At 43.8% G+C, this 25366-nt stretch overlaps 1 protein-coding gene across 6 annotated transcripts in view; it reads right to left on the bottom strand.

Moving 5' to 3' along the window:
• The window catches only part of POC5 (POC5 centriolar protein), a 212075-nt gene that overhangs the window by 170336 nt on the left and 16373 nt on the right, over positions 1-25366 (bottom strand). For 5 of the 6 annotated variants that reach the window (XM_069223681.1, XM_069223689.1, XM_069223662.1 and 2 more), the window contains exons 2-4: positions 15838-15903; positions 9667-9750; positions 890-1034 (exon numbers count right to left, since the gene is read on the bottom strand). In XM_069223681.1, coding sequence (XP_069079782.1) covers positions 890-1034; positions 9667-9750 — 229 coding nt within the window. In that variant the 5' untranslated portion in view covers positions 15838-15903. The remainder of the gene's footprint in view (positions 1-889; positions 1035-9666; positions 9751-15837; positions 15904-25366) is intronic. The other variant, XM_069223671.1, reaches the window with a different exon arrangement.

The following is a 25366-nucleotide window of genomic DNA, read 5'->3' as shown; positions in this document are numbered from 1 at the left end:
CTACGGTTCGACAGGGTTCTCCTTAAGCATAAAGTCTCCTGATTTATGGAGGCAAACCCTTCTTGAATATGAGATCTATGCAGCAAAATAACTATTCAGTCCCCAATCTTTCCCAAACTGTACTGGCCTGCTGTGATTTACGTGTGCCTCCTTTAGTATGGTCAGGTCAACCTTGTGTCTCACTGGTCGTTTGAGAAGTATAGAACAGCCAAATCTCATTAATGCAGCACCTGGTCTCCTACTGTTTGTGTTTTGTTTGTTAAAACAACAACCTTCAAACACAACACAAATGTACTGAAAAATATGATCATTCAGACAGCAAATATTCAGATAGTCAATCAGCTATCCTGGAGATATGTTGACAAAGCAAGAGAAAGCTACGTCATGGGTTCAGATAACAAAGTTAAAAAAAACGTGGACAAGGAAGAGCCAAGGTTTTGTTTAACACACAAGGGAAATATGATTTATACTTAAAGCAATCGAATTGTGATAACAGTTCGAACACTAAAATTCACAAAAATATTTGCAACTGTAGAACAGAATAGGAATTTAAAAAAATATCAAACTGGACTAGGCAAGTGTTGATGGAATAGTAACATAATGCATAATGCATAACTGGAACTGTTAAAGAAATGTCCTATAAGTGGTTGAATCTATGCAAGGCTAAATTTTATACTAGGTGTCAGGTAAATGCCAGTATTATGGTTATCATACAAGATTCTACAACGGTTAGGCTTTAAAAGGGGTTATATTTGTGTTCTATGTGGGCAGAAGACAAATAAATGCTTTAAAAATGTCTTGCATTTTTGTGGAAAAATTCAGACATCGATTAGCAGACATAAAATGAAAGGCTTACGAAAAAACAAAACCATGCATCGTTTGACAGTACCTGAACCTTGGTGGCAAACATCACTTGGAACATTTGAAATCCTGCCATCAGCTGTCAATTGAAGGGGCGGCTGAGGCTGCCCCAGAACACTCGGTTCAAACTTTGGAGTCACTACAGCATAACGAAGAAGCTCTTCATATTCATCCTGTCAAAAAAGGAAGGATTGCTCTGTGAACTCTGAATGCAAGACGGTGAGTTCCAAGCGGAAACAGAAAACACAAATGAAATCTAGAAAATATATATACATATATATATATACATATATATATATATATATATATATATATATATATATTTATTTATTTTTTTAAATAGTGCCCTATCTTTACATTTAGATAAAGTGTAAGATTCACTAGTCATTTCGAACCATGCGCTCTTAAACAGCAAACCCAAACCTATTTCAACATTTTTTCCACCATCTGCAGTAGGTTAAGTAAATGTAAGCCCTTATGCAAAGCAGGGGCAAATTATTCACTGAAAAAGGATTCTCTTCTACTCTTTTCTTTGGTTTTGGACAGCAAAGAAGGTGGCAGTACAGAGAGCCTTTGCATAACCCAAGCAAGTATTAACCCCTTTCAGTACTAAGGGCTTTTGAACAATTGTATGCCAGAGATGTTTTAGGTCAAGCTTACCACACAACACAGCTGTTTATCTGGAAAAAACTATTGTCAGTATACCAAGAACGTACAGTGGGTTTAAAACTCTGGCTTTGTCACTCATTTGCTTGCTTCTTATTCAATGGCTTGCTATGTCTATCTTATCTTTGTCCCTCCCCTGGAGCACAGTCTGATTTGTTGTGTCCTTGCACTGCTCACTTTCAGGGGCTACTTTTTAGGTCGAAGCCTACCAGACGGTGCAGCTATCTGGTTTGCTAATGACATATTTGGAACATTCGGAAAGCTTCCCTGGGGAATGCATTCTGCACATTGCTTACCACTGGCTTTCTGGTTTGCAACTTACATTTGCTTGCTTTATATTTGCTGGGTATACTTGTATTGGACTGCCTAGCTTTAGTTCGGTCCTTCCGCTGTCCAAAGCTTATTTACTGTATTCTTCCAACAGTACACTGGCTTTTACATCGTTCTTTTTTTGTCACATTCGCTGTGCATTCAAAGACAGAAATCAAATGTCAGGCTCGGTCTTCAAAGTAGCTTGGTGTTTACATTTCTTTCTCCAACTTCAAAGTGAAAGGATTTATGCAACAATCATGCTGGCTACTCGGGGAGTCCTTGAGGACGGTTGAAAAATATTTTTCTAGCACACAACAAAACTTAAATGTCTGTAAATGAACTGTACCAATATTTCAGAACTGATCAGAATTAGATAAGCACAAATTAGGAACTTTTTTTGTAATTCTGAAGTAAATAGCTTAATATGATCAAAACAAATCAATACATTAGGGGATTACATTTCCACATATTGTTTGTGCACTATATACATTTATCAGTAAAACTGAATGTCTGTGCAAAAGTACTGGTCCTTTCAATTGAAAATGTCTTGCCTATAATGGCAGTGCGCTACCACACCATGCATACTCCACATTACCCCACTTAACTCCAGTCTGCGCTGTACACCACTCTCTACACGCCAATGCACTTTACCCCAAACTACTCTACAATGCACTACTGCACTCTTTGCCTCTCAACTCTATGATAACACACCGTCAATCCACTCTACGCCATTCTAATCTACGCCACAGTACTCTACTGTGCACCACTCCACGCTGAAACAATCTACTCTATGCCACTCCACAACACTGCACTTTGTGCCACTGCACTCTACCCTGCGCCACTACACTCTATGCAACTCTTCTATACACCACTGCACTCTACTCTGCACCGCTCTACTGCACTCCACTACACTCTATATCACTCTACTGTGCATCCCTCTACGCTGTGCTACTACACTGTCAATCCACTTTAAGACACTCTAATCTGCTCTGTACCACTGCACTCTACAACACTGCACTGTACTCAAACTACTCTATGCAACTGCACTTTACACCACTCTATTTTACTCTGTGCCATTCCACTCTACGCCACTCCACACCAATGCAATCTAGCAATCTACCTGTGCCATTCCACTTTATTCTATACCACTGTACTCCAAGCCACTGCACTCAACGACAATGCTCTACAACACTTTACTCAAACCAGTATACTCTTTGCCAAATAAGTCTGCACCACTGCACTGTACGCGACTATACTCTACTCTCTATTCCAGGCCACTGCACTCTGCCATTCTACTCTGCACCACTCTACGCAATGCACTCTAGGCCACTTTAATCTACTGTACACCGTACACTGCATTCTATGACAGCAGTCTACGCCAGTGTACCCTACCCCACTCTACTATGCACCACTGCACCCTTCGCCACTGCACTCTGCACCACTACTCTTCCCTGCACTTCTCCACTCTATGCCACTGCACCTTATGCCATTCTACTCCACTGTCATACCACACCACTCACTGTACACTGTTCCACTGTACGCCACTGCCCTTAACATCATTCTACTCTAAACCACTGCCCTCTATGCCAATGCACTCAACAACACTTTACTCAAAACCAATGCATTCTATGCCACTGCTCTCTGAACCACTCTACGCCACTGCACTATACAAGACTGCACTCACCACGAATGATCTCACTGTCACCCAACTGTGCACCACTCCACGATATGCCACTGCGCCATTGCACACCATGTCACTGCACTCTGCCACTCTGTGCTACTCTGCACCACTGCTCTGTGACAATGCACTCTAAGGCTCTACAGTCTGCATCACTCTACGCCACTCTAATCTAGTCTGTACCACTGCACTCCAAACCACAACACTCCAAACCACTGTACTTCACTTGGCATCACTCCATACCACTGCCCCTCTAGGCCATTCTTCTCTCCACCACTGCCCCTCTAGGTCATTCTACTCTAAACCACTGCACTTTATGCCAATGCACTCAACACCACTATACTCAAAACCAATGCACTTTGCCAACTACTCTGCACTACTGTACTCTCTACACCACTGCTCTCTGCACCAATCTATGCCATTATGTTCTACTCTGCACCACGCTAGGCCAATGCACTCCACACCACTGCACTCAAATGAACTCTACCCTACACCACAGCACTCTAGGGCACTCTACTCTACACCTCTGCCCTCTATCCTGCACCACTCCATACCAATTCACTCTACTCTGGAACATTCTACTCTACGCCACTGCACTCAACTGTGTGTCACAGCATTCTACTCCAGTGCACTCTACATGACTTTACTCAAAACCCGTGAAATCTATGCCAAATCTACTCTGCACTACTTTACGCCACTTCACTTTAGGCCACTGTACAAAACTCCAAGACATTAAAATCTACTACACTATTTGCCACTCTACAACACTACTACACTCTACAAAGCTCTAAGCAACTCCCTCTGTCGTAGGACTCTTACCCTGAGGGAGGGGGGTAAGACTGCTTGGTTTCGGGTGGCAGCCCCATCGCGTGTGGGTGACTGAATCAGTCCAACACTGACTGGAAGCTGGTGTCCTGACCTTCTCAGCTAGCTAGAAGCACCTCAAACCTAGAAAGTACAAGTGATTTGTGGCAGCCTAAAAACATGACACTTGGGACTTCTCAGGGAAGTTGTGGTGGAACAGATCTTACCCCTTTCTCCCATTTGCATAAAGACTCACACATGTGATGGCAGACAAAACAAATGCAGGATAAGTTTCAATACATTTATTGAAGAAACTGTATTCCATGATAAAAGGAACAAACTGCAATTATTAGGAAGATGAAACATAACAGTGATAATTGTGACCATTAGAGTGAAACATATAAACAGTCCCAACATCCTGACATAATCATGAGTCTAAGAATTCCTACCTGCACTTCAAGCATCTAACATGAGAGCATGGCAGTGTTAGTCCTTCTGCCTGTACTAATCTATGGAAGGAGCCCCCAAGAGATCTGCCTGTTGGTCTGCTACTAGTCCTCCCAGTTGGCTGTAAAGACAAGGCCAAGATCAGCAAAGTTGTGACGAAGTGGCACACAGCGCACGGTGACTGGCTGGAATGTCCCCTCTAACCTTCTTAGGTCTATGTGGCAAAACGTGTTGCGTTCCGAGAGCAGGCCTGACATGATAATATGTCTCCGATTTGAAGGTTGACTCCGTAACTCTCTGACTGGCAATACCTAGTAAATTATTGTATGCAATGACAGCCTTGAGCAGAGCACAGAATGAAATGTCTTGCAAAGGAACTGAGCAATGCTTTCACAGAAGGACAGCCGATTAGAATATAAAAACCAACCCTGCTGAAAAGCAATCCATGTTAAAATATAATAAAATAAATAAACAAATAAAATGTGTGTATAGGTAAAAGGGCACAGGCTGCAGGCCTGAAGCTAAAATAAAGGAACCTAATCTAAGCGCTAAAAGGAATCCACAACAACTCAATGCCACTTTACTCAACTCTTTTGTATGACACACTTCTCCACTCTCTTCCACTACTTGACTCTATGCCACTCCACTCTAAAATACTCAACTCTATTCTATGCCTCTTCAGTCTCATACACTACTCCATTCTGAACTCTATGACCATCTACTCCACAACACTCAACGCAACAGCCTCTATGCCACTCCACAACACACTACTCAGCTCTGACACTCTACGTCACTACTCCACTCTATGCCCTTCCACTATACAACACTTCTTCCATGCCACTCAGCTCTACACCACTCTATGCCACTCCATAACACCCCACTCTACTCCACTCCACTCCACTTTTTACGATATCCCACTCCATGCGACTCTCCTTTACCCCACTAACTTTGAGCCCTGCTGAACAGCAGCCACGCTGGTGTACAACATGGCTAAAGCATGTTGGCAAAACCAATAGTTCCTACATAGGCGAGACCTAATGGTTTTGCCAATGCTCGTTTCTTTTTGCTTATGCACTCCATAAGGATGCATGTGCTTTTCAGCTGCCTACTTAATGTGCTTTTCTCTCTCCCTCCTGCTGTTTTGTGTTGTGTGCCTTGCTTACTGCTTTAACTCGCTGTGCTTCGCTCTCAGCACTTCCCTCTTGCATCCCATGCTTCATGTTGCTCTATCTCACCTATGTGCTCCTGTAGTGTTTTCTCTTTCCCACCCTGCATGTGACGATTTTGTCTTCCTTGTCCCATCCTCTCCTCCGTTATACTGAACCCCACCAAACCTCAACACCTAAAGTCATTTTTATTTTTTTACATTGGCGATTTTGCTCTAAAATAAAAATCTTCAATTTATTTACCTATCTCAGGGGGGTCCGTCACCTTGCATAGGTATAGGCAAAAAATATATATATATTAACGCACACTGTGCCCACATCGTTCTGCTGTTGTGTGCATGCGCTCTGACGTAGTGCATGTCGGTGTAATGAGACTGATGTTACTTTTTTTTTGGGGGGGGGGGGAGTGGGGGGGTGCTGCACATTGTTCTGTGGCTGTAAAGCACAGCCAAAAGTAACTCGCAAAGCCAATAGGTACCAACGACGAGAGACAATGGCTTTGCCAATGCTTATTATGTTCCCATTAGCTAATTCAAGCAGTTGTACCATCTTTGCATCACTGTGGATCCTGACTACAATAGCCTTTTGGTACAATAAAGGGATTATTAATTGGTGCAAGCTATGGTTTACTATCACTTTTTATGCTAAAGAAAATAAAGCAGAAGAAAAGATTTAACATTAAAATAATTAACTTCGCTGCTTTTCTAACACAAAGAACAATAAATCCTGAAGCTCTATCCATGAATGTGTTTGGTTGCAGTCTCCAAAAGGCACCAAAGCAAATCATGGATTTGTGAATAAACTCAGTATGCAATCTCACCGAAATGGTAGCTCAGACCTGTCTGGTGTTTTCTCACCATGGGATCATTGAGACTCATTCCAAAATGTGCAAATATAGTCCTCCATGGTTAATGTCTTTAATAGTTTCACGTGCTTGAATTATTTCCCCTCATTAGGCAGGGCAATTAAATAGAAACGTTTACTTAGAAAAGACAGAAATTTATCAAACATATCTAGCACACCTCCCTCATTTTGCTGGTTGGTTTGTACTTAATGTGGTGGAGTGAGCTTGATCTAGTGGCTCTCGCTGAGCATTACTGTAATTGGGGTGGTACATGGAGTGCCTTGTTTATAGTTACTCCTTTGGTGGGGCAGAGTGTAATGCAGGAAAAATATCTAGTGGGCACTGGTCTACTGGGACAAGTGCTGGCTCTTGATAGTATTTTCAAATGCCACATAGTTGATCTGAGTTGTAAATATTTTTGGTTCTTTCAAGAAACACTTTCAGGTACTTTTTGATGACAATTGTATGAAGAGAGTTCTTAGCAGAGGTTGTCAGATTAGAGAAGAAAGTGAACATCACCATATATGAAAATCTATTTACAACCCTGGGAACAAGACGTGTGTAAACTCCTCTATATGGAACCTGAGGCACAGCTGCAATATAGAAAACAACATAGCTTCAAGGAGTGGCTTTGCAGGAGTTATGGGTAAGACCATAGTTGTCTTCCAAGATCGGTTCTTACAATTCATTTTCAGGATAGGGTCAAATGAGGCATCCATGAGCTATGTTAGTGAACGTCTGTGTACAATTTGGGAACAGTGCTAGTGGAAATGTTCCCTTGCCTCAAGATACCCACTTGTAATGTGAAATGTCCTACTGTGAGGCACTCATCTGCTTTACAGCTAGGTTTGCACTTTATCAGGTACATTCGTACAGCGTTGTGTATCAATCTACTTTATTACTCACTGAGAGAGCTGTGTGCGTGTCTTTCAAAGCAAGAGGTCAACTTTAGGTGGAATCTTATGAGCATAAGGGCAGTCCATTTAAGGCGCAGGGGATTTCAAAGTATTTGGTTAGGGTAGATGAACAGAAGATGTAACTTCTCCACCATGAGCAAATACAAACTTCCATTTCAAATTATACATGTTTATATGAATTAGGCTCTAGCCACCTTCAAGATCTGCCCACAATCACCCGGGATGCTGAGAGCACCAAGTTACTCAAGAGTATGGTCGTTTGCTGGAGAGTGCAGGTGGGACAGGGCGTGTTAGGCTAGATAGTGGCGAAAGGCCTATACATTGACGCCTATACATTGACCCCTATCCATTGACCTACAACCTTCTGCCTCTCTCCTTTGATGTGTTTCCATTTGTACTGAGCTGTAGGAGAAAGAAGCTTAAGCCATTTTCACCTCTACAGCTTGGCATTGGCCACATTAAGTGGATGGGCTGTATTGGGGGAGTAATTTAAGCATACGAGTCTATGAACCATAAGCACGAGAACAAAACCATTCCGTTTTGAAAATCTGCTCACCATGCGACCAGCGGGCATTAAACGTCTCTCACACTAATTTGTTAACCACCAGAACAGGCATAGCGTGACAACTAACACAAACAGATGAATTTATATGCTTATAGATATGTGTTCTTCCAGGTTTACGAAATATATATAAAAACCAGACAAGAGTATTTTTTCAGGGAACAGGGCGGATAAGACTGGGGAAAAAAAACCTTCCGACAAATGTCGGCCTTGCACAATATTGTTTTTCCTTTGTTTGTTCAACCGTGCCATCAAGTGTCAATCCCGACAAAAAAAAAACTGAAACTGAATATTTCTGAAACGATATTTTAGTAGGGCAGGAACATTTTCACTCAGGTTAATAAGAAACATTAATTGGTCTCGGAGATCTAAAAGCAAGGTCGGCTTGGGGAGAGAAGGGGTGGGGCGAGTGGTGCTGCCCCACTGGACGCTGACCTGGAGCAGGGGTCCCTCATCAATTGGGGGTGGGGGGGGGGTGTTGAGCAATAACTTTCGATTCAAAAACACTTTCTGCAGAGTTCCTTGTGGGTCCAGCTTTCATGCACAATAACAAAGCCGAGGTAACTCTTGTGATTAATGTGCCTGCTACAGAGAGAGGTCAGTTTTGTCTAGTGACAGTTTTGACTTGCAATAAAGTAGCACAGAGGTTTAAAATGCTTGCTACAAAGAACAGATCTGTATTTTATGTAGATAGCGGTTTGGATTTTACCTTTACCTGCGCTTTAAAAAAAAATATTTAATGTATGTGAGAGAGGGGTTATGGAGCGATGAGGGGCACTTTTGCAGGGTGGTAGTGAGGGAATCTGAGGAGGAGGCCATTGAGGGCAAAAAAAAAAAAAAAAAAAAAAAAAAAAAAAATTTTATAAAAAGGATCGTCACTCCGGCGTCATCAGCGCTAAAGCCAGTCCTGTCTAAAAGTACTACACTAGAATGGAGGTGTGACAACTGGAGCGTAATATAGTATTTGCAGTGTGAGTTTGTTCTTGGAGGGCAGTAACCTACCAAGCTCATTGTGTGTCATCTTCGCATCAGTAGGGTGTGGGTTTGGTTAGGGCCGGTGTCACCTAACTGGAGGTAGTAGGCCCGAAACAGCATGAACGGAACTTCAGGCATGATAGTTTAAGTGATAGAAGAAAACAAGGCAAGAGCTGGAGGGCTACTGTGTGCCAAAGAAGTACACATACAGAAAAAGAGCTGTTGCAAATATAATACTCAGGTGGTCCTAGCTAAGTAAAAGATCCCCACATTGCATCGCAGTGACTCAAAAGAAAACTTATTTTCACGGTCTTCGACCCGCATACTGTTAAAAGCTAACTTTTTACAAATATGTTCGCCCGATCTGTTTGAAAGTAAGGTTTTTGCTGACGATAGAAAAGAAGATAGGTGAAATGGGGATGTGTCTGACCTACCTGAAAATCTGAAGAGACAGAACTTCCACGATCAGAGTCTTTTGGAAGAACTGGAGAGGAGTTTCTTTCCTCATCAGATGACATCTGCATAAATACATATAAAATATAAAAAACATAAAACTAGGGCACAATAATTTGTGGTCGTCAAAAGCTTAAAATGAGAATGTGTAGTTTCCTTTTTAATATTTATTATTTTGCATGATGTAGTTACGCTTTACATATCCATTTCCGGTGTTTAAACACTGTTCAAAGAACGAAGTATAAAAATATTACATTTTAGAGAATCAAAAAGCAGTACAGGATAACACAAAATATACCAGACGTTGGATGACGCCCTAAATGTCTGTACAGAACTATGATATAAGGGGTGTTCATGATGTTGTTGGAAAAATACGGGCTGCAGTTTATCATTGATTTATAGCATGAAGCCACCCTTGTCATTCTTTATTGGGGCCATAGATCATATGAGCCTGGCATATATCATTTTGACATTTGTGAGCCGTACAGGTGTTATATTGTTGTTGTATATCCTGTGACAAAGCACGGGACTCAGAATATATTTATTTAATTTACTGCCCAGTTCTGTAATCTCCGCCTTGAGTGTTATGGAGAACGGTTGTCCATTATTCAGAAGCGCTCTGGACTCGGCGAGAAGCAGTCGTGGGCTCATTCCCTTCCTTCCTGTTCTTCTAATAATAAAGCACTTCCTACTCCAAAGAATACCTTTCATTCTTTCTTTCATCACAACGTGATTTGTTGGGTTACCCGAGGATTAACTCACCGGGGATAATTTAAGCCCACCGACTCGGAGGCATTTTCCGAGGGATTGTGCTAAGGCTGTCTGCTGGCCCCGCTGTGGTCTCTGGGCTTTCTATTTCGCCAGCTTAGAACAGCAACTCTCGCAGCAGTACAGTTTGGCATTGGTTTTGGACCCGCACTTGTTTCACAGAGACCCTGGACGTGCTTGGTCTCGTGCAGGCGTCCTCTCGCACCAACCACGTGACACATTTATTGGTAAGGAGTCACCGTTTTCTCTGATGACTTCACACGTCTGCACTGGTCACTAGAAAAGCCACATATTTCCACACTGCACGTCGGCATTTACCAGAGCGTTTTCATGCGGTTACACACTCCAAATGCTCTTTGAAGTCCCGTCTTGGTAATTTTCCGTTTGTGAAGGCTGCCACATTCTCTGAAATAGTGGCCAACCATTAACAGTGGCCAACCATCAACAGTAACTGAAGGTACTGAACACGTATTTGTTGCCAGCACTTTCCACGATAGGCACACCTGTTGTGTAAACTAACACAACATTTCAGCCTGCATTATCGGTGACAGGCACACCCAATAGCTTGTATCCTTAATCTCTACTCTTAAAAAACAGAATATATCTATAATTTATTGCAAGACCCAGATATATATTGAACTAATTCATTCTACTTGTTGTTTAGGTGCACTATTAAGTATATTTTGGTCATGGCATGTCCAGCAATACACAATTATTACAGATTACTCCTTTTTTACCCAATCCTGGGAAACCATAAATACGTTGGAACCATTGCTTAAGGTCATTAGCAATATGCATGGTAGAAAATGATACATTACAATTTGCACCCAAAAGGAAACTTGCACTGTTTGGTCAATTAGGTTATTAAGGTCAACAAATCTTTGACAATCTTCCACAAACTGATGCACTTCCAGGTTGTTCAGACTCTTGGGGATGTGTACTCAGAGGCAGTTGCTAGACTTACAAAGAAATTCTCAGAAGAACCTAGTCTTTTATTGGAACACTAACTTTTTTTTTAGACAAAAACAAAATGTTGAGGAATCATTGGAGGAATAGATTTCTGCACTGAGGTTGTTAACTTCATCCTCTAACTTTGGTAATTTTCGTGACACCTATAGGAGAAATCAATTTGTATATAGTTGTGCTTCTTAAACCAAAAAAAAAAAAAATACAAGAGAGACTTTAGGGTTTTAGAGACCCTACCCTTACAGAAGTAACTGATATCGCTAAGGGAGTAGAAAGATTTATTATTTCCAGCAAAATGATGTATTCTGAAGCATCACCTCTTGGTGTTTCAGTTATGAATGTAAACACAGTACAAGAGGATATTGGGGCAACTGACGTTAGGAAAAAGGGAGCGGGGGAGAAAAGTGCCACTAAAGAAAGGTTTCAACGCATGTTATAAATGTGTTTCAAAGTCTCATTTGAGCAACATCCCCAAATGTCCATCCATTAACAAAAGATGCAACAACTATTGTAAAAATTTTAATTTTCAAACAGTTTCCAGAAGAACCAAATAAATGTAAAAAAATAGCAATATAGCAATAGATACTGATCAATGTTCTGTAGAGCTATCTAAACTTGTTTTGACTGTAGCTTATGACCAACTAACTTCTGGTAAAGTTAAAGGTCTGTGGTGCAAAGACCTCATTGGTTCAATATTTGCAGATATGATGGCAGATTCGGGTGCACCCATAACCATTATCTCAGACAAAGTTTATCTCACAAAACCGGACTTGCATCCTGAGGCATGATACAAGATGAACAAGATAGTGACGTGCTTGGGTATTTAATTGATGCACTTGTTTGTCTGGGCAGGCAAATTGTCACGAATATTTATGCTCCCATAAGGGCCGAAACATTATTGGTTGGCGGGATCAAGCCAGGCTCGGAATTATATTAATTCCTGTGGGCGAGAACCCTATTTTACTAGCGGATGATTCCAGTTAATTTACTGAGTGGGAAGATGGCGTAAATTTAGAAATTATACAATTAATTTAATAATATCTTCAGTGACAACATAGGTAACATTACTAAATTTGAACATCTGATCAAACTCAAAGAGGGTGCCAGTCCTGTAGTACACAAAGTTAGATCTATTCGTCTTTCAGTTAAGTCAGATTTTAAAGAATTGGACAGATTATGTACTGAAGGGGTCATCCAAGTGACTGACTCATCAGAATGGGTTACTCCGATAGTTATAGTGAAGAAAGAAAGAAAAAAAAAAAAAAGAAAAAGCCAAAATGTGTGTGGATTTACGCACCGTTAATAATAAAATCGTAGTCAATTGCCATCCACTACCCAAAGTGCAAGAATTGTTGGCCAATATAGGAGGGTCAAAAATGTTTTCGCAACTTGATATCAGATCGGCCTATCATCAGATACCACTAGCTGCAGACAGCCAAGACCTCACTACCTTCATTACCCCTTTTGGAGCATATTTTTTTTTTGTGTATTCCCTTTGGTTTGGCCTCTGCGGCCAGTGTATTTCAGAAATGTAGGAAAGCCCTCCTTTTTGTCCTGGTCACCCCACACTTTCTTGGACAGGTACAGGTGGTTACTGACTCTTGGCTGTGCCCTGGGTACTGCTTACCAGTCCCAGGGCCAGTGCTCTGTGTAAAATGGATATGCATATTAGGCTAATTATAATTGGCTAAGGTAACCTACCTATAAGTCCCTAGTATATGGTAGGGCATGTAGGTTTAGGGACCACAGAATAGGTAGTACACCCATAGGTGCACTGCTGAGGTGCCCAGTGTCATTTTGAAAGCAAGCCTGCCTTGCTGGCTGCTTTTAAATTTAGTTTATATGCAAATTCGACTTTTGAATTAAAAGTAGTTCCAAAGTCTTAAACTATCTTATTTTTACATATAAGTCACCCCTAAGGTGTGCCCTATGTGCCCCTGGGTCTGGGTGCCATGTAACTATAAGCAGGGACCTTATAAAAATAGTTTTATAAGCCCTGGTGAGGTAAAAACAGCCAAATTCGTTTTTCCCTCATTGTAGTAAATGGCGTTCATAGGCAAGAATGGGGAGACTTTATTTTAATTTTTAAAGTCCCCTTAAATGATGGATACCAAGAGTTTGGTATCAAATTAATTGTTATAATAAATCCCACAACTTCCAGTTGTGGGATTTAATATAACTTGTTCAGGTAAAGAGTTTTAAACTTTACCTGAAAAGTTGCCAATTTCAGCCCTGCATTGTTTTTGCTGCTGTGCTCGGATTGGCCAGGCTGCCTTGATGAGGTGTGAAGTAATGGCCTGGCTTCACACAAAGGAATGTGCCTGTGGGAGGGAATCTCCCCTCAGCAGATGGTGAGGCAGGAAGGGGGAGGGCTGCCAAACTGGTCTTCAAAGACAGAGAAGGACATTTGGAGCAACCAGCAACAGCCCCACATCCTGCAACCCCAGACAACTAGGTGCCCCCTTGATTAGATTAGGAGAGGGCAGGAGAGGGATGCGTTTATGATTATTAGCCACACCAGTGGGTGGGCTCAGCCAGATGTAACCTCCAAAAATCAGATTCAGCCATGATGGATTTTTGGAGAACATTGCCTCTTGGGATTGATTTTTGCCACACTTCCCAGGAAGTGGTCATCACAGGTGGAAGGACCCTGCACCTGATTGGAGAACAAGGACCCCCCTGCTTTTCACCCAGGAGCAAGGATAAAACTGGCAGACCTGCACCCACACCTCAGATCCCCATCAGATTCCAACAAGGAAGAACCAAAGGAGAAGAAGGACTGCCCTGCTGGACCCCTGGCCTGCACCTGGAACCTGCACTCAGAAGGACTGCACCAGCTGCACACTTGGGCTTCACCACAAGGAGGACTTTGCCTGGCTTCAACTGGTTCAAGGAGGGACTCCCTCCTTGCTACAGGTGAAAAATTGCTAACCAGAATCCCTTGCACCAACTCCTGAAGAAATCAACCAGCTGGCCACTGCCCAGTGGCTAAAAAGGAGTTTGCGCCAGGTGCATTCTGGGAGTTTTAGTCTGCACCCCCAAGGACCATCTCAGAACTTCTGGACCCCTGGGGTGAGCTGTGGACCTCAAAAGAACCTTAAAAGAACATCTGGGAGAAGCCCCAGAAGTTTGGAGAACTTTTGAAAAAAAAGCTCCATAGAGGGACCGACCCACCACGGCAACTCTAGCCGGCTTGCCTCAACCGCGACCCAGCCTGATTTGCTGGTTCGTCCCGGTAAAGAAAATCTCAGAAAAAGAGACTAAGTCAGAAGGTAAAAAGTTGACCGGGACCTCCCAGCCAGCGTACCCGAGGAGGGCTCCAGGGACGTCAGATCAAGATACAGGTTTACCCCGGTCGAAGGATTTTCACCTCGAAAAAAACGACTAAGTCCGAAGGTAAAAATCTCCACCGAGGATTCCCGCGACGCGTATCCGGAGAAGGGCTCCAGGAGGTCGGATTGGACTGGCAGGTTCGTCCCACTGAAGAAAATCTTCGAAAAAGAGACTAAGTGTGAAGGTAAACTTTTAACTGAGGCCTCCAGCGGCCTGTAGCCGAGCAGGGCTCCATCGCGGTCAGCCTTAAACTTTGACTTTGCCCCGGTTGAGGTGCAACCAGATGACCCGATTGGCGCTTTTTGTTTATAGGTGCTAAAAAAACAATAATTCTTTAAAAATTCATATCTCCGGTTCCCCTAATCCTATTGTATTCATTTTTGTGTCATCTTAAAAATAAAAATAGAATCTATTTTTATAAATTGGTTTTGGATTTTTAAACTGTTTCCTGTGTTTTATTTAATTACTGTTTTGTGATATTTGAATGCTTTACACTCTGTCTCCTAAGTTAAGCCTTGACACTCGTTGCCAAGCTACCAAGGGCCGAGCTGGATTTAATTTACTGAGACCTAACTGGACCTTAGTGGAGGTTAGTGGCCTATTACTAAGTGTAGGTACCTACCTGCCCTTACCAATAACCCATTTTCCAACAAGAAGTTCATGGATATTATTCTGGGCGGCATTCAGGGGGTGCAAGCCTTTCAGTACGATGTGCATATATTTGCACACAGTGCCAGGGGGCGCAATTTTATTCTATAGAGAGTGCTTGACACCTTTGAGAAAGTATATTACAAAATCAGGGGTGTGCCCACAGAAGCCCTCTATAACTGGGCCAGAGACTAAAAGTGTATAGAAACAACGTGTAGTGGGGATAGATCAAGCAACTGTACTTACCAACAATAGAGGAAACTAATTGCTCCAGGGTCAAAAAAATTATATTACGGAGAATACATTTGTACAACTTTATTACAACCACAATATTGGATACCATCAAAACCGTAAATATTTTTTGGCAAAACACATGAATTCACAGATTACAGACATTAAAGTACAATTAGAAACATGGAATTTAGCAGAAAACTTACAATATTGATGTAGTCTTCTACTAACTGCGTCTTTGCCTCAAATGCAGTCCTTATGTGAGGTAGTCTCTAAAGGCAATACAGTTAGACAAATAAATGCCCTCTCCTTGTCCAATAAAGATGTGCCTTGCACAAATCATTTATTCTCGACATCAAATTTAACTTACTCCTCCAATTATATATGTCGACATGTTTCGGCCTTCACATTACAGATCTCCTCAGGACAACAATGGTAAGACATATACATCTGAGCTTCAAAGCTGACCCATCGTGAATTACTCAATGTGGTCAATATTACGTTTATGGCAACCAAGTAAACATAATTGGTATTGCTAAAAGGGAAATCCGTAGCTCAAAACATTTTGGTGGGTATAAAGAAATAATAATACACCTTCTTCAGGACCACACAATAAAAATCATGTAATAAGGTGGGCCAAAATAGGGTAATCTGATAATTCCTTTTTATGCCTTAGGAGAAATTATGCAAAGCCCTAAGGAAAGATAAGTGTAAACGTATTAGACTATTTGGGTCATTACATTTCTGACTGTGGCATCAAATTTGACATGTCTTTAGTAAGCGCCATTTAGGGCACCGTTCCGCCCCAGAACAAAGACTTTTCACTAATTGTTGTGTCTCTGTGAATATTATTCACATTTCGTACATGGCTATGCTTTAATTGTACCACCATTGAGAGAACTACAAATCAAATCTCTCAATACCTCAACTCCCATTTTGCCTACTTTTACTGCTGGACAACCTTGTTTTTTTTTTTTTTTTAAATGGTGGATGCAAGTCAATTGAGCATAGACGCTGTTTTATCTCAATGGATAGACAAAAAGCAACATACAATAGCATTTGTATCACTCACTCTCATTCTGGCTGAGTTAAACTACAGTTTGGAGATTCACTACAGGTGAATCTCCATTCAAGTTATTTCGCAACAGATTACCTAAGTGTTGAAAGTAGGCAAAAGTCAGACATGACCTACTTTAATGCAAAGCACAGTGGTAAAGAATGTCAGTATCTTGTGGGAGATTGGGTTATAGTAAAGAAACCAAACAAAGTCTAGAAGGGTGAGTCAACATTTACTCTATCTGTAACAGTTACCAGAGTAGCTAAAGGTGCTGTTCTCATAGATGGAAAAGTTGGTGGAACAGGAGTCTGGTGAAAGTCTCATGAACAAGCCATAAAAACTACTAAAGTCAAAAATAAATGTTTGAACTGGGATGAAAATGATAAACATTCTTGGTGGTTTGACACTACTGAAGGCAAGTGTAATACTAATGTAGGTAATAGTTTTAACAGGGTTGTTTCCTCAGGGTCTACTGATGGAAATGCTGGAGTCTTCCAGGCCTTGTCAGGAACCAATAATTACCAAGAGGTCTAGTAGAAAGATCTTATTATCTGTTAAGTATAAAGATTATTACATACAATAGGTTATTACAAGGTTGTAATTTTTCAGTTCAAGAGCATAAAACACATTTTTGGTGTTGATGTTGCAAAGGAAAAGATGGTGTTACATTGTTATTGTATATACCATGACAAAGCACGGGATTCTGAATGTATTTATTTAATTTACTGCCCAGTTCTGTGATCTCCATCTTGAGTGTTCTGGAGAAAGGTTGCCTGTTATTCAAAAGCGCTCTGGACTGGGAAAGAAGCAGTCGTGCGCTCATTCCCTTCCTTCCTGTTCTACTTTGAATAAAGCACTTCCTACTTAAAGAATATACTTCATTCATCGCAACAAAAAGGCCATCAATTATTTTGTTGGCAGGCCTAGCATAAATCATTCCGACATTTGTATATGTAGGAAGACCATAAATCACCTAGCCATAAATCAGATGGTTTAGTTTAGAGTACACTGAGTCTTGGTGCTGGTGTTTGTCCTTTCCTGTGGGGGGTGGAGAGGGGTTGAAGGCTTGGTACTCCTTTGAACCTTTTTTTAGGCTCAACTTGCTGCCTTTGGTGATCCGTTGCATCTTGCCCTCTGGCACACCTGGGGTGCGAGCACTGTGTTTCGTGTACCCCCTCCACAGACTGTCTTACCCTGCAGTAAGGCATACCAAAGTAAGTAGTCCCACCACCCAGTCGTGCTGGGCATGGCCTCCCCATCCTCCTTACGTTCTTTACCACCACACTGCCTTTGAGTTTCCGCCCGATGGTGGCTCACCCCCAAAATTCAATCACCCTAACCGCAGCCCGCTAGTTTCATGGCTGCCCAGTAGTTGGACCAGAAAACTTCCGTCCCTTATGTACACTGGTGCACCCTCTTGTCATGGAAGTACTCCGGCCTCTGTAGGTTTACGAGGCCATGCCTGATGCTTTCCCAGCCATTAGACAAGCAAAACTTTTTCACTGGGTGGGGGAAACTATGTCTCAAGTTATGTCAATTGAGTTGAAATTAGACGCCAAATGGCTCCTATTATCAGGGTCGGGAGAGGAGACCTGGACCACACATCAGAACCCATGGATGCGGTTGGCTGCAGGAGTAGCCAAGAGAAACACTGCAAGGGCATCGGGGAGCACCGAGACTTACAGACTGGAAGTCAGACTTAGACTGGTGCCAACATGCTGAAAAGGTAATCTATCAAAACCACGGCTGCCAAAGGAAGTGGGAGAACGTGTGGGGGGCATGCCGAATGTATAGAGGGGTCTGATGAGGCAGGGGTAACAACCCTGAAAACAAGGAGACACATTACACCAAGAGCAGATAGTGGGTGAAATGTATATGTTGGCCGTTAAATCACTCTTACCAGCTGTGTTAAGTTTCTAAACCTGCCTGTCATGGCGCCACTGCAGCCTCAAGTGTTATATACGAGGTAACACCATGTTTGTATGGTCTGTATGATGAGCATAGTTTGAAAATAACAAACAGTTAAAAAAATTTTTTTAAAAAAAAACACTTTTTCACAGTCACTTTAAGTTTATCTCTTGATTTATCCAGTGCTGCCACTGACTCAGCTCCCCTCCAATACTGCCTGGGAATGATCTCTAACCAGATCAACATTGTGTTACCAAAGAGCCTTGCTGCTTCTGTTAGATCCTCCCTGATGCGCACCAGGAGTTCCCTCTTGCCCAGTTGTGCTAGATCGTAGCCCCTCAAGAGTATGATTAAAATGTCCGGCATTTGAGGCTGGGTCGCCTGCAGCTTTTGAAGCTAGGCCAAAGGTCCCCCACTTCATCCCAGGTAGCCTCAATGTCTGTCTGTTGAGGGCATAGGTCCTTCCTGGGCCCCTTGCAGTTCCACCAGGTCTGTGTTCGCCATACAAATAAGGGGTGCGGTGTGTAGGGGTGGGTGTGTGTTCCCAAAATGTCCTCCTTCTGACCCAGGGTGCTTCCCTCCTAATGTAGCTCCTATATGCATTAGAGCGCCACCTACCAACCACCTTAATACCTGCGAATGGCAACCCATAGTTGGCCGCAGGTGTTGCCACCCCTATCCAGAATGAATTTGTACCAAAGCAGTCAGTTAGCAACTCTGCTTTTAATCAATACCCCCTTCAGCACTGTTTTAAACTGGAATGTGCTCAAGCATTCTCCGTTGTTGTGCAGAAAAAGTATCCCGTCCACTGCTGGTCTCATCAGTAAGTATATATCTCATGACACTACACACCGGGCATAGGCTGTGATCATCCAGGCACTTCAGCCTAAATGCTACTTTGAACAGTGTGGTCTCAAAAGTGTCTGCACACCGCATCCAGCAGCTTCAGTGTGTTGAATTCGATCAGGCGCCTTGTATTCTGTGCGGGCCCTTCCAGCCTCTGCCACCCAGTCATGGCCGCCCTTATGTAGTGTGAGCTTGTGCGGTTCCTTCCTGTTATTAATCTGCTAAAACGTGCCACTGCTGTTAGATGCGCATATGCCCATGACTGACGTCTTCTGGTTCCATTGTCACCTTGTGATTATCAAAACCTATCAGCCCTGTTACCTTCTGCACTGTTTGTGCATATGTAGCATAGCGTTTGCCTGTTTTAGGGGCTAATGCCTGCTCTATTAAGTGGGACAGGTAGCTTCTACTAATCCCCAAAAGCTGTTCTGGAATGGTATCATTCCCTACTCCGCTTCCAGCACTGATCTCCCGAATTTCTCCATCGGGAAGCGAGAGAGCACATCTGCTTTAGCATTACTTACTTGGGGACTTGCCTCGTCCGGATATCTAGGTGCTTGCTAGCTGCAGTTTTACCAAGTGTCAACACAGTTTTAATACTTGTGAGCACTGGGCTCCCTCCTTGTCAATTGCTTGGACTACTGCCTGGTTATCTGACCATAGTGTGATCTTCATGTTCATCAGATGTTCTTGCCATATTGTCAGGGACACCACTATGGGGAATAGCTCCAGGAGCGTGATGTTTCCAGTGAGGCACGCCATACCCCATTCTCTGGGCCATTCTTTGGCACACCACCTGTTCTGTTTTGCTGATACCCAGCCTTCTCTCCAGATGACAGTCCTGTTAAATTATTCAGAAATGTCAGCCAAGTTTGTAGATCCCTCTTCACCCCTGAGCCCAGTCTCACGTGGTGATGCTATTTCTGAAGCCTCCTTGTCAACTGTATGAGCCTTCTGGTGAAAACCCTCCTTGCTGGGAAAGACTGGCTGCAAAAAGCAACTTCCTGATGAGCTCCTGCAGTTCCCCCAGGGTGCCTTTCAGTTTACCCAAATGCTCTTGTAAGTCCCTCCTCATATCCTGAACTTTGTCCTAGGGCATGCGGGATGTGCCTGCTTCAGAGTCCAACTCTATGCCTAAGAATATCAGCTTTGTAGTGGGTCCACTATTTTGTTATCGAATTCTGGCACTCCTAGCTCTGCTTCTAGGGTTTGGAACGCCCTTAGCAGTTCTCCGCACTCTGGTCGAACTGGCTTACCTCCAAAAAGAAAGTAGTTTAGGTAGTGCAGCTTACCACCCCCTGGGTGTCGCTTATGTAGGGACCACTTCAGGAGGGTGCAGAAGCGCTCGAAGTAGGCGCATGAGAGAGCACCCCATGGGCAGCGCTTGGCCAAAATATGTGTCCCGTCAAACTTGAAACCCAGATGGTGATAGCTGTCTGGATGAACCGGGGGTAGTCTGGAGGTGGACTCAATGTCTGCTTTCGCCATCAGGCCCTCGCCCCATTGAGCACACTAGGTCTACTGTGTCACAACTGATGCGTACCCCACTGCGTAGACTTCAGGGGCTATTCCAACATTCACTGATCTTCCTTCTGGATATGAAAGGTGGTGGATTAGTCTGAACTGGCCCTACTCTTTCTTGGGCACTACACCTAGGCACAAGATGACCAGGCCAAGGGGGCCACCTTCTTTCAGACGTCCTTACACCCCCCCCCCCCAGCCCCTTCTCCTTCTCCTTCTCCTTCCCCTTGTTGATTTACTTCCTATTTCTGGGTGCTCGCTTGCCATGCAGAGGTTCCTTGGTTCCGTGCTAGGGAACTCTTGCTCTGGAGCATACATGCCTGAAATTGCATGCTGCCCACCCAGGTACATTTGTCCTGGTTGTACTTATAACAAATGGACAATGCACCTTTCCCTGACTCTGTTCCTTTCAGTTTGTGTAGTGCAGCTGCTTGTAGTAGGGCTTCTGCTTCTCAGGTTTCCCTTTTTTGACAGCTCCCGCAAAAGGGCTCCTTGCTTTTCCCAGACCAGCTCCCTGCGTGCCTAACAATCATCATCATCATCATCATCTTGTGTATGAACCCTGCCACATCTTCCTCATCCCATTCCATTTCTGGGTGAGGTTGCATTTTTAGCCTGAAACCTTGATCATAATCCAGCCGTGCTTCACCCACAAACTGCCTCTGTGCCTCATGTATCAGTGCGGGAATTTCTCAACTAGGATGCAGCACGTGATCCTAAAGGTATCAAGCCAGTTATCAAAGTTACTCTCTTTTCTTATCCTGATCCTTTCTCTCTCCTCGTCTATTTTTTTAATTTTTTTTTTTTTAATTCACTGTGGTCAAATCAAGGCCCTCTACCTGCATCTCTAAAAGTGATAATATGTCAATGAATTCCCTGCGCCAAATGCGCTCTTTGACAGCCAACAGTATCATGCTGGCTAAACCAGGGACCCTGGTGACCATAGAAGGCCTTCCTAGGATACCTGTTTTGTATGCTTCCGCGTCCAATCCTCTTGTGGCTGCGCTGGCCTGCCTTTGCCCTTTAACTCCTGGTTCTGCGCCCCATACCTGTGTGGACAGTGCCTCAGTGCTGGCTGCTGCCATTTCATCCTCCACCCTCTCTGGATATGGGCACTCCTTAGCCCGTGGCGATGGAGTCCTCCTACTAGGGGAACCTAGCATGACCCTGGCTTCTTTGAGTGGTTCCTCCCCCACTCTTTCCTGTTGTTACCAAGCCCCCTTTATTCACAAACAGCAATGGCGCAAATGATTTTAAGCACTCTTGTACTGTGGTACTGATTCGCTCATCATTATTCGCGTTTGCCCTTTTGCTAGGTCCTGGGAACCCAAACGCTGCTACAGCATCTCCTGTGCCCTCTTTTTCTCCTTTCTTGCCGCCTCTGCTTGAATTCCTATTCCGCTCTCTTGGCTCCTCGGTGGCTTCCGCCTCTTCCCTGGCTATTTCTGTGTTGCCCACATCCCTGGGTGCTTCTTGCACGGGCTGCTCCTTGCCCTCTCTTCTGATTTCCCTAAGGATCCACTCTTTGCTCTGTGTCGCTGCAGCCTCCCTTGATCATCTCCTCCAGATCGGACTGGTGACTGGTAACCTGGTACTCCACGGTCAAGTTGGGGGTGGAGGGAGTATTTTATTGAAGTTACACCTGTTCTGGCTGCATTGCTACAGTAGGCCGTCCCCAGCTGCCTGCTACTCAGTGGTTCATAAATGGTTCACATAGCCTCTGCGGGATGTCCCCAACTGTCCTTTGTCTCCTTGTTTAATGGCCTGTCCGCTGGTCAACTCTGGTCACTTCACCCTCGTGGGTTGTCACCATGTTGCTTCTTTGGAACTTCTGCAGCAATGCTGCATCGCCCAGAGGCGGTCTCTGGCTGCTCCTTTTGTTTTCTTGTCTTATCTACAGTTGAAGTTGTCCTTTTTGTTTATGTCCAGCTGCTGAGGAGTTTACAGCCTGCCCCCCTTGATGTCTTTACATTTGTTTCCCCGCTGGCTAGCTTCTTTAGAAAACTTGAAATGTCCTTGCAATGCATTTGCTGTAGGCAGTAACAAAACTACAAGCTATAAAAAGTGGCCGTTTATCTGAGGTGTTGATTTCCGGTTGCTCCGGCTGGCTAGTGCAGTCAGGTTTAATAATATAGCCCTTCTTTTGCCCCAAATTCCTATGCCTGCAGCTGGGGTAAGACAAAAAGTTTCACTTCAAAATATTGTCTGTTTAGGGACCTCACGCTGCCATCCCCAGTATCACCACTTGCGAGTCAAAAACCAAACTCCCCGCTTTGGGCCAGCTCTACCAACATTTGTGTACACAAGCACGCCCCCTCTCACTTGCAGCCTTACTTCACTTGGTTATCCACTCGCTCCCCAGCTGGCGAAGAGTTTACACAGAGGCCTGGGTGCCTCTGCCTTCCACGCTGCTTCTTCCAGCTTCCTTGCTCTCTGACCGGGCTTGCTGTCTTCGTTGTGGCGCTCCCGGTGACCTGGATCTGTGCCGCTCTCCTTCGCTTGGCCTGGGCTACGGTGGTGACCTTGCTCCCCCAATGGCTGCTGGTCGCTCCTCCCGTCCCCTGGCACAGCTGTATCATGCTGGTGCTCCTGGCGACCTAGATTGCCTTGCCGTCCTCCTCAGCTGTGTCCTGGGCTGCAGTAGTGCCGGTAAGGGGCTGCCAAGGACCTGCACCCAGGACGCTCTAATTCTCCTATTTCATGCCGACATCATATCCATGTATGTGTGGTAAAGTCTAGAGATAATTTGTCTGCTGTCTGTGTCAGTTATCTTGAGCATCACAGGGGGGAGGGGGAGAAGTAATCTGATTTCAGGAAGGCATTTGTGCTCGAAGCACATTATGCAGACACCTCAGTACAAAATGATCCATGGATGTGGGGTGTGTGAATTAGTTATTGTCGGCATGGGAGAGAACATGCACATCCTTGAAAAGGTCCCTCAATGTAGCTAAGTCAAGTGCGCTGGACCAAAGTTTCTTGGGTTATTGGAAGCCAGTTTGTTAACCAGAGGAAGAGCAGAGGAGTATAGCAGTCCAGCCCCCAACAGCAAGCAAAGTTTTCGCCACGCTCAGCTTGTAGTTGAGTGTGTTTTGATGTCAGTAATGTCTAATCTGATACCTTTTGGAAGTATGGCCTAAAAAAGGTACATCTCACTTAAATTTCAACCATGTGAGTGAACGACATTAACAGCAAAATAAGCAATATGAACCTGCAGGGCATTCCCAACTTATGTGAGGTCACCTGAAGAAAGGGCCATTCTAAAGAGTCAAATGCTTTTTCTGCATCCAACCAGGCCACAGCTGCCCGCACATCTGGAGATAACTTGTGCACTATTTTTGCAGAGTTAAACAGGTTAATGGCCATTGATCTATGTGGGACATAACCAGTTTGCATTGGTGACGTAATCTTGTCTATTACCAATTCGGCCAGTATTTTATTGTCAAAATTAAGGCGTGATAACGGGTAATAGGAGGGAATTAGTTGCAGGTCCTTTCCTGGTTTCAATATTAAATTAATCACCGACTCTCTCAGTGAAGATGGGAGTGCCTAGACGTACAGCTCAAGAAGATGCGGTGCAAGAATATATGTTTGTAACCTGTAAAGCTTGATAAAACGCTCCAGTGAGTCCATCCAGACCTGGGGCCTAGGATTCGTCCAAGGTGTCTATCGCCTGTATGCTCTCCTCACAGGAGATGGGCCTGCTCAAAAATTGCTGTTGAGCATCTGTCAGATAGACAAGTGCGATTTTGGCCAAATACTCTGCTTGTGCAGTGATGTCACCACTAGCTTGTGATGCATATACGTGCATGTAGTAGCTAAGCAGTTCATGAATAATACTTTGATTATCCGTCACTCATTCCCCATCTGCCAGTTGTGGCTCAGATATATAAAACACTACCATGGTTTGGACGCAAGTCTCGTCAGTGTGCGATGTGGGCGTTCACCCTTCCCATATTGTCATGGTCTCGCTTATTTCCTCAGATACGCGTCTTCCCTTGCTGCTAGTTCTCTAAATTAATTTAGTAATGTTGCATGTGCACGTGGGCGGGTGGAGTTCCAGGAGGTAGGCACGAGCCAAGCGGTCAATGGGTCATCTCAACCACAAATGCGAAAGTGAACTTTTGACAGTCAAAGAGGTCTGCAAGTAAATGTTCAACAAACTGATCTGGGCGGTCCGATATCGCTGTGCTGAAATTGTGCTTCCATGTCTGTTTTTCACAGCCACTACTTTCAGAAGGCATTGCAGCTTCTCCAGCTGCTTAGAAATATCCGCTGCATTGTCCTCCAGGCCTAATATGCGTTCCTCCTCACCATCCATCCGTATGCTCTGTCCATCTAGCCGTTCGCCCATACAGTCAAGTCTACCCACTAAGGTGTTAAAGTAAGGGTTGATTGAGTGAAAG

This window comes from Pleurodeles waltl, chromosome 1_1 (genome assembly GCF_031143425.1).
Source record: "Pleurodeles waltl isolate 20211129_DDA chromosome 1_1, aPleWal1.hap1.20221129, whole genome shotgun sequence".
NCBI lineage: Eukaryota > Metazoa > Chordata > Amphibia > Caudata > Salamandridae > Pleurodeles > Pleurodeles waltl.
Note: the sequence above shows the minus strand (reverse complement) of the source record. Positions and strands in the feature narration are given on the sequence as shown.